The sequence below is a fragment of the Dioscorea cayenensis genome, chromosome 5 (assembly GCF_009730915.1).
Source record: "Dioscorea cayenensis subsp. rotundata cultivar TDr96_F1 chromosome 5, TDr96_F1_v2_PseudoChromosome.rev07_lg8_w22 25.fasta, whole genome shotgun sequence".
Taxonomy (NCBI): domain Eukaryota; kingdom Viridiplantae; phylum Streptophyta; class Magnoliopsida; order Dioscoreales; family Dioscoreaceae; genus Dioscorea; species Dioscorea cayenensis.
The window spans coordinates 25,687,940-25,698,295 of NC_052475.1; the positions used below are offsets into that span (position 1 = coordinate 25,687,940).

General features: G+C 30.8%; 1 protein-coding gene across 1 annotated transcript; it reads right to left on the reverse strand.

Annotated features, from left to right (window-relative positions):
• Nucleotides 1-277: 277 nt before the first annotated feature.
• LOC120261086 (probable protein phosphatase 2C 33) lies at nucleotides 278-5,197 on the reverse strand. Its single transcript, XM_039268765.1, has 5 exons — nucleotides 4,673-5,197; nucleotides 3,648-4,016; nucleotides 3,338-3,455; nucleotides 1,215-1,438; nucleotides 278-988 (listed from the first exon to the last, which is right to left on the reverse strand). Exons 1-5 carry the CDS (start codon nucleotides 4,913-4,915, stop codon nucleotides 533-535), a joined length of 1,410 nt encoding a protein of 469 aa, XP_039124699.1. The 5' UTR covers nucleotides 4,916-5,197; the 3' UTR covers nucleotides 278-532.
• Nucleotides 5,198-10,356: the final 5,159 nt, after the last annotated feature.

Consider the following 10,356-nt stretch of genomic DNA (forward strand, 5'->3'; position numbering starts at 1 on the left):
GTGAGAGGAATACAAGAAATAAATAGCAAACGCATCAGTGGAAACAAATGTCTTTATATTTCATCCTGACGTCTCTCTTATATTTACAAAATATTCAATATAGCCCTTATGTTTCACAAGAAATACTCTTTTAAGGTTCTTGATAATAATTTAACTTAGAAATTGATGGACATAAACTTTATTTTAAAAAAAAAGGAACAGAAAATCTTATAAAATTGTATGTTAAGCTACCATGAGTTACCAAAATGAATATAATCATTACGGTAAGTACTGCATATGAGGATTAAAAAGTGCATTTAACCCATGCTGGCAAAACCCCTTTTATAATTATAACAACAATCACCAAAATCACACCAGTAATGGAGTTGGGACTTCACAAAAAAAAACTCTAAATCCTACTCACCCTGGACATGGAAAAATCAAGGAAAACCAGGCACCATAATAAAACCGGGACCTACACTCCTTATCCAAAACAATTAATTAAAACAAAAACAAACACTACAGGCATCTTCTCACAGTATGACAGACACCATCAGACCTCATTTTGGCTCTTAAAGGTCACAGCTTGTTCATCCCCAGTAGCAAACCTGGGGAGTGTTAGCAAAGTATTTGATCTAGAGACACCCTCCAAGGCAGACCATTCATCACCCTCAGTTCCATTCTCATCTGAATTTGGAGTTTTGGGAGTGCCCTGATCATCATCAGTTATGGTCTCAGATGACCTCACACTGACTGATTTCTGCATATTGTTGCCAACTTCTGCATTTTCTGATGAAGCACCACTGGCAGTCTTATAACTGGAAGAATTAACTGATGCATCTGGGCCAAGGAAGAGACAAACCACAGCACAATCATCTATTTTTGAAGTTGGGTACTTGAGCCGCCAGGCTTTAACTGCTGATTCAACAAGTAAACGAGAGGCCATGGATCGTGTTGGCGCAGCAGCAACAAGGTCTACCACCTCTTTGTTGGACAACACATCCCATATCTATGAGGATTAGACAAACAAAAATCTGAGGATAGACTCAACTAATTGTGCGGCGTAAGGAAATTAATTTAACTAAAGAGATGGTAAATATCAAGTCTTGGCATTAGAAGTGAGATTCTATATGTTGCTTTCGGAACAGTATGCCGCAAAAGATAATTATTTTTCAGATTAAAAAGAGGTAGATAGCCTGAAAGAGCAAAATGTAGATAAGAACCATCTTTCTTACCCCATCTGTTGCTAAGACAACAAATTGATCTTTTTCAGTAAGGCAGCGACAGGAGATATCAGGCACAGATATCAAACCAAAATCCTTAAGGCAGAAATCTCCAAAAGCCCGTGCCATTGCCAAGCCTGGAGAGTCAGTATTTGGCAACCAAACACGAGCCACTTCTGGCTCATCCTTAAGTGCAAAAACTCGACCTTTGCTCTTCTTGATTCTCTCTTCCTCCCCTGCAGAGAAAAGATTGTTAATCATTTCTGCAACTTTCATGCAAAAATAAAATAAGACAACTATCCAAATACAAAAACATTTGAATATAAAATATACAGAATTCTTTTGGGTGTGTTTGGTTGGCAAATCTTTTTTTTTTTTTTCTGAACTTCTATGTAAACACATTATTTACTGAAAAATAAAAGTTAATGCTAATTTTCATTAAATTAGGATGAATAAAATAGGACAAATCAAGCAGAGAAAAAAATTAAGGCAAATAAACAAAAAACTGAAAACAGGAAAACAAAAAGGAAAGGCAGTCCAGAAATAATATAATGACTGAGAAAAAGATTCACATTTCTCAGGATCCACCAACAATCAGCAATGCATCAAAATTTATTGCCAAAATCTTTAAGTTGTTTCCTAAAGAAATGTTCATAACTTCATATATATGTAGATATATTATCATCATCATCAATCAAAATTTTGTGTGCTACATTTAATTAACTAATTATCTTCAGCATATTACAAAAACAGAAGCAATCCAAGGTACAAAATCAACTGGAGCAAGAAAAGAAAAGCTAATTACGTAATAATAATACAATGTGTCACTGCATTTCAGGATAATCTAGCCATTATAACAGCAGTTCAGCTCATTGTCGAGGCACAAAAATTCAAATTCAAAGAGGAGCCCCTCTTAGAAAATATTAAAGGCTCCATTAAAGCATACACACGCCACTTTGAGATTAATGAACTACAAGATAAAATCAAAATTAATAAATTAAAACTTATCCCATCCCATAGTTCACTGATCACAAAGTGACCTGTGCATGCTATGATAGCCCTCTTAGTAATTCCTAGAAGGAGCTCACATAGAATTTTGTCATTTGCTTGTTGTAAGGCAACTAGCATTCAAAACCCTCTCAACATGCTCTAGGCAAGCATCAGAAGATAGCATTGGTGCATGGCCATGCACACCATTGTGTGCATGCGTGAGTTGCACAAATGTGACCATTCTCTTATTCATAGCAGCTAGAGTGCTGGTAGGCATTGCTGGTACGAGACTAAAAACTTACATCCAAGGCCAGGTTTAATTTACCGTAAGTCACCAGCCCATGACTAACCAATAGTGGAAAATTTTTGGGACCAAAAAGGTCATAATTTTGAATACGACATGCCTATCTTACCCATGCCAAACCAAAATCAGATTGCAGGTACATTTCTATGTGAAATGCCTTCAGCATTATAGCTTTTTCTCTCTTTGTATGTTGAATGTCTAATAACTTTACAAAATTTATTAATTCTTACATCAATTTTCCCAGTTAAATATTTGATTGATATTAGGTTAGGTTTATGCAAAATTTTCAATTCATAGGAAAAGAAAAGCTTGCACAGAATTTCAAGTTTTAAATATAAATACTTGCCACCTGATAAAAATATCATTCCGGTTTCATTGTTAGATGCAGGTAAGACAGAATGCCTTAACATGATGAATGTAAGGCACATAAATAAGCACATAAGATAAATATGGAATGGCATACAAAGGAGGTCTTGTAATACAAGATAAATATGACAACCTATAGAATGTAAGAATGAATGTACAAAAAATTAAAATTGGTGGGAGTGAAGAATAACAGTTTCATATAAGGCATCTGTGGTTTTATTTTCTTGTCAAATATTTCAATTAGAAATCCCAACCCAAGCGAATAATACATTTATCACATGCTTCAGAAATTTCACAATTAGTAATGCAATATTAATGTGTTACACATATTTTTATTTCTCACACATTTCAGCATTGTTTGAGGATCAGGAAGAAAGACATCCAGACACAGAGGACAAAGACAAAATAGAATATCACAACAAAGCAGCATGCATTTAGGAGAATATAAAATATGAACAAAGAGGGAGAAGCGTACTGGGAAGGTTTGGCTTAAGGTCCACAGTCAATTGAACAGCAAGCAACTGATCATTATGATCTCGAGTACCTAGTATGGCCCTTGAGTCCCCTATATTACCAACAACAAGATATTGATCCTGTGGAACACCGTGAAACAAGCAGGTAAAATTCTGAAAAGAATGATCAGATTTCCTACATAAAAAATCTTTAGTTTTGCACATAGGAATGAACCATAGAAATATAGGAAGAAAGTTTAACATCATGATTATTATCCTATTCTGTTCATCATATCTACTGGTAGATGATGGCATTATATAGTATTCATTCACCTGCTTAACCAGAGTGACTGCTGTTGTTCCACTGCAAAAGCAATTAATACTTGGATGTAACTTCAATTCTTTATCCATAACCTTGAAAGCCTTACGGAATGACTCTTTTAGTGCCATAAAAATCTCAGGGACGCTCTCTTTCCCCTCCAGATCAACAAAACTAGCAGACTCTTCTTCTACAAACTCAGAAGCAGTTCCATCTGAATTCATACCTCCTACTGTGCAAATATTACTTTCTCTAAAATCTTCCCAATGAGCACTGAGTTTGAGAGGAAGTTGATCTCTCACCCTTCTTGCAACAATATGTCCATGTGGTCCATGGCCATCAAAAACTCCACAAAACACAGTGTCAGCCCTTGATGTGAAATTCTGGAGGGGGAAAAAACAGAAATCTATAAGTAACAATATGAACACTGGTTTACTCTTCTCACAGGAGCACAAAATCATTATTGTAAAACATAAACAGCATAGAGACAAGGTTGACAGAATCTTTTAGTCCCGTCGTCATATAAAAAGGTCATAGTTTGTACGACCCCCATGAATCATGGAGAACTGAATAAAGGAACCATTAATTCATGGATCTTGTCTCCATATTCGAACTTTATAGCATCAGAATGGGATTTCAACAGAAACGAAGCAAACCCATAAAATTATGCCAATCATTTTATACTCACAAGAAGTTAGTCGAACAAAACGAATAATGGGAGAAAAGAAGAACAACCACATTCCAAGCAGATAGAAGAAATTAAAAAGAAAAGATTGTCTTCCATTAGGATATCCAATGCAACAATCAACTGGCCTAACAAAAAGAAGAAGAAAAAAAAAATCACTGATTAATATAGCATAATTTCGCAAGGAAAAGGAAAGAGCAAAAACTGGATTCAATATTCAATCCACATTCCAATCAACAAACTAAAACCAGATATTCAGACCCCTAATTTTCAGCCTTAAATCACCAACAGAATCAAAGAGCTTCGCAGACCAAAATTAAAAAAAAATAAAAATAAAAAGCGAAAAGATCAAACCTCCCAAACAATCATAGCATCCTGATTAGCTCCCTTCTTCCCTTGCTGAGTGAAGAGGGAGGCCATGCCGCAGGTGCCATTGAGAAACATCCTGCCAGGAATCCTGTGAAGCTGCTCCGTGCCAAGACGCTTCCGCGACGACCCCTTCCGCAGCTTCTTCCCACCAGCAGCGTTGGGGGTGGACGGCGTTGTCGGCGAGGTAGCTTCCCCGCCACCGCCGTCCGACGAGAGGCAGGAGCCCATCCGAAGGGCTCGGACGATGCCCAGCAAGCACTCCAGGCCAGACACGCACCCGATTCCGTCGTTTCCCCTTGTCGGATCCGTCGATACTGCGCCCGAATCCCTCCCTATCGGATCCAATCCTCCCGCCCGATAACTCCTACTTCTACCCACCTTCGAGTTCAACAACAAAACACTGGTTGCATGGAAAGAAGAACACACTATTAAACTAAAATAATAGTAATAATAATAATAATAATTATTATTAAAATAAATATAGAAAATAAATGAATGAAAAGGATGAGATCATGCTTTCTTTTCTCCTTTCAATCTTTTACTCTTTCTCTCTCTCTCTCTCTGTTAGTACTTCCTCTCTGTTTTGCTCTCTCCCTCCCTCCCTCCCTCGTCTTTTCTCGTTGGTTCCTGATTTTTTTCTCCCTTAAATATATGAGAATATTCTTTGTTACTTTTTCTCTTTTCTTTTTCTGTTTTAAATAAAAAAAAATCAGATATTGCCGGTCTGAATCAGACTGTCCACTGAGTTGGCTGGCAAGAAATGTCGGCGAACATGCTTAATTGGAGTTTAGCTTAATTAAAATAATCTTAATTTGATTAATTTATTTGCAAATATACAAGATAATAAAACGGAGATAATATTTATTTTTTTAAAAAAATGCTTAAGAAATTATAAACTAATCAATGGGAAATGTGGAAAAAAAGACAAAATATTAAAGCCGCCTTGTCTTGTTGATAACAAAGTGGTTGGGGAATTTCATTACCAACTAATAAAGTACTTGTCGATAATTTAAAAATAAAATGAAATAAATATTTATATAAATTATAATTAAAATAGGCTAAATATGGAAACACTATTATGAAGTTTTTGAGAAATAGTTTGCATATAATTGTTTGATTGCTTATCCTAAACATCAGCTTTATATCTGTTTAATCCATGATTTCATGATAATAAATAGTATTTCTTTTTATCAGTTCAGTATTCAAAAATATAAAGATTCTAAATATAGAAGGACCAAGGATAAGGATTTCCAAGGTTGAGCATCCCAATGGGTGTGTTCAATATTTATGGGTTCGGATTAGATAAAATATGAATAAATGAACTTAAAAGTGACATAAAGAAGCAAGAGTTTATACCATTTTAACATTATTTAAAGATCTTCGGGCAAAGATCATTATCAACATAGGAATAAGTATAAAATTGGCAATCAATATTAACTATATCAATGAGAAAAAAATTATCTTAAATTTATCCATGTTTATTCTTTTTTTTTTTAAATAAAGTGGATAAATCATAAATTTTATTAAAAAAGAGAAAGAATTAGAAAGAACCAAGTATAAAAAAAAAAGTACCAAACAAAAGAATAATAATAATAAAGCTGATATCCTCACCAGGAATGAAGATGTTAAATTACTTTAAAAACATACTAATAATGAAGATGTTGTCTACCCCTTTACAAACATACTAATAATTACTTTAAAAACACATAATTATAAACATGTTAAATTACTAAAAAAAAAACTTTTGTGTATATATATATATGTTTTTTAAATATTATTGAATAAACCATGTGCTATATAAATGATTTTTTTTTGTTGCTTGAAACTTGAAAGTCTTGCTTCATAGAAAATGTTTGGCCATATTTTTCTCTTTATTATTGCTTGCAACTTTGTTGAAAAAATACAGCCAAATAGTCGGTGGTCCTCATTCAAACTAGATCATCAGAGTGATGCCTTCATACGTATTAAATAGTTATAAAAAAAAAGGGAGTTTGGGATATATCCGCATAGATGATTTTGAATTTCGTTTATTTACGATTTTTTAATTATTATTATTATTATTATTATTATTATTTTCGAAATAAGCACATCAATATGCATCACGTGCTTTGGCTTGAAAATCATAAAATTGTTTGTTCCATGCAAATCAAATTAAATTAATGATGTGAATCATGTGATATCGAAAGGAAAATTGAATTAAAATTTACAGATTTATTATTATTATTTTTTAAAGCGGATAAACCTTTGCTTCACTAGTAAACTGGAAAGGAGGGTATTTGACTATTAGTAGTACCTAAATGATGACTGTAAATGATAGATTATCTTTCTTTGGTGCTATTAGGTTACTTGAAGAATTTATTATTGATAAGTTAGGGGATCAATTTGTCAAAGTTTAACAACGAATGAGCCAAGAAGTTCAGCTTCTATTAATTGTTGGTACAAATTAAGTTCTCTAATTAGATCTTTTCAATCCGGAGAGGCAGAAAAAAAATGGCAATATTTTGATTACAATCAATATTTATGTTTTAAATTATAAAAATAGAAATTTATTTACAATTTTAAACTAGATATAATGAAAATTTGTCACTTAATTCTTTGGGATATATAAAAAAATATTGACTAAGAATAGTAATCGTACTAGAAATTTTAGGATTTAAATATAATACATAAAATGAGTTTTTTTTTATGAATGTATATATAAAATATTAATTTAATAATCATCGAAAATTTTAGGAGTACATATCAACATTTTTTTTTTATCATTTAACATATAATGATATATTTTAATAAAACATATAAGATAAAGACGTATATGTATAAACAAATCGAATTTTAAAAAATATATATGGTACTCCTATTTGATTTTGTTAAGAGATATGTACATAGGAATCAAATGTGAGTGTCCGCTAAGAAATTTTGAATGGTCATGTGCAAAAATATCAATTGGTAGAGCCCATGCAAAAGAAAAAATAAAAATAAAGAAATGATGAGCATGAAGCATGGGAAAATAAATAAAACAAAATGACATAAATCATGAAAAGGAAATCCAAATAAAGAAACACAATGCAAGTGGCTCACAAATTGACAGGTGAACTGATACCACAAGTCTCTTGAAAACATTACAACTTATCCCCAGCCTCTCATTGTTGCCTTCTTATTGAAGTCCTCACCATGATTATTAATATTGACATTAAAAAAAAAAAAGAGAAGAAAAAAAACATATATAAATATCAATGGAATGGTAGGGACTATGAAATGACATGCATTAAATTTGCAACATTTAAATTTGCAACATTAACAAGTCAATAATTTTGATGATGGATACTTGAAAACAAATATGTTGATGAAATGCTTCCACTTGGTTGTGGTCCAAGCCAGCAAATTGTGTGTATTTGAAGTATTTAAAATTGATGTGTTTCTTTCCTTGAGAGGCCCTCTTTGATTGATCATCTTGTTTTTTTATATGTCAAATTAAATTTTGGCTCAGCATATGCACAAGATTAATAAACAAATTTTAGTTAACTTTTGGTAATTTAGTCTTATTTTTAAACCTAATTAAATTATATCGAGTCTCTTATTTAAATATAATTTGTATTTTTAATGTTTAATAATTTTACAAAATTGATAAATTTTATTATAATAAATAAATTTGCACGATTGGTTGAGAGGAAAATATTTTTACTCTCATACTAAAAGTAGAGAATTTGACTCTTTTTTAATATATGATTAAGATATAAAGGTAAATATCCATACAACTATAATAATAATAATAATAATAATAATAATAATAATAATAAATTTGGAGAATGAACTCAAAATCCTTTTGAAACAAATTTTGTTATTCAATATTTTGTTAATTATTAATAAATATCACATATATTATACATCAATAACATACTGAGTTTAAAAATATATATTTATGATGATAAATCATATCGAACAGGCTTCCGAATTTTTGAGTCTGACTTATTTGATTATTGAGTTTAAAATCTTGACTTTAGTTTCACTTATTTATTGCTGAAATAAATTTGAAAAGGACCAAAATTTGAAACACAAGGGTTTACAAATTTCTCAATTCAAAAGTAATTATATCAAAGATTTTGATTTTATTTTTTTGGACCCCATGCCTCAACCCAATTCTCCTTTGCCATTAAAGATATTGAAATTTCTCAACCAATTGCTATTATGCTTTTATGCCTCAAATTCACACAAAGGGGGCCAGAGGATAATTATATATGTATATATTTGAAAAAAAAAATATTTTTTCAACAACATTGATCTATTAATATTAAGTTTTCTGTATAAATTATTTATTTTATTGAAGGGATGGATTAGAACTCTAGCCTAAGCATAAGTAAGAAAAGAGTACAAATGTGATTGAAACTTGTCACATCAGTATTAAAGAAAAAATCATTAAATAATTGCATTGATGGCAAACAGTTGTAAAATATGATGGTGACATAATAATTAATATTTAACTGCTGATAAACTTTAAAATAATTTTGGTTTTTTTTTTTGAAAGAGACGACATTACACATATTACTTCAAATAATGAATATTTTAAGGTGTTTTTATATAAATTTTTAGGGGAAAGTAAAAAAAAAAAATTTTGTGGTTTGATGACATTACACATATTACTTCAAAAAATGAATATTTTAAGGTGTTTTTATATAAATTTTTAGGGGAAAATAAAAATTGTGATTTTTTACTTTTGCAAAATTAGAACCAGGTTTTATTTTCCCTATTTATGACAACTTATAGTTTCTTATATTTAGAAAACGTGAAGAACCGTTACCAAACTGTTAACATGGCAAAATTATTATGTTATTTAAAAATAGATTTATATGGCATACATATGAATATATATATATATATATATATATAAGTTTATTAATCTCCATACAAATTTCACTAAGAAAAAAAATTTAAATTTCAAAAATCAAATGAAATCATGTTAAAAAATTATATTTATTTTATACCAAGTAGTGATTTTTTACACAAATAAAATATTAAAAATTTTATTTTTATTTTTTATAAATCTAGAAACTACATGTCATAAAATCATTAAAAAAAAAAACTTATGTCTTTGTTTTAGAGAAGTGGAAAACCACAAAGTGTTTTTAATTTTTTTCTAATTTTTAATTAGTATTAAGACGTCATACATACATACATACAATGCTTAATTAAGGTTTTATGGTTACAACCAATGTGAGCAACTATTTCAAATGAGGCTCCTGATTGAAGTGTTAGGTACAAAGATGTTGACAACTAGATCAATTTAGCAAAATGTCTTAATCTATATTAAGTAGTGCATGATTATTCAAGGCATTAGTATTGATTGTTTGATTTGAAAGTGCCTTCAAATGTGATATTTCCATTGTTACAAGTAACAAATAATAATAGAAACTACAGTGCACAGCATGAAAATCATGGCCCTTTGTGAATGGTGCAAAACACTCAAATAATTTGATAGGCATGGGGGGTTGGTTGGGTTGTAGAACAATCTAGATTATTATTATTATTATTATTATTATTTTAATTCAACCACCGATATGCTAAAGAATGGAAAATCTATCATGAATGGAATGGCATAAATAGTAATATTTAATAAGAAAATGATTGAGTTATTGATTAAGTAATATTATTAATTAAATAAAAGTTGATTATAT

Excerpts from the sequence above, each read along its gene's own strand:
- LOC120261086 (XM_039268765.1), bottom strand. The coding sequence starts at position 4,915 with ATGGGCTCCTGCCTCTCGTCGGACGGCGGTGGCGGGGAAGCTACCTCG. Across the intron at positions 4,017-4,672 it reads ATGCTATGATTGTTTGGGAG|AATTTCACATCAAGGGCTGA; the intron begins GTTTGATCTTTT and ends TTCCCCCTCCAG. Across the intron at positions 1,439-3,337 it reads CCTTAAGCCAAACCTTCCCA|GGGAGGAAGAGAGAATCAAG; the intron begins GTACGCTTCTCC and ends TTTTCTCTGCAG.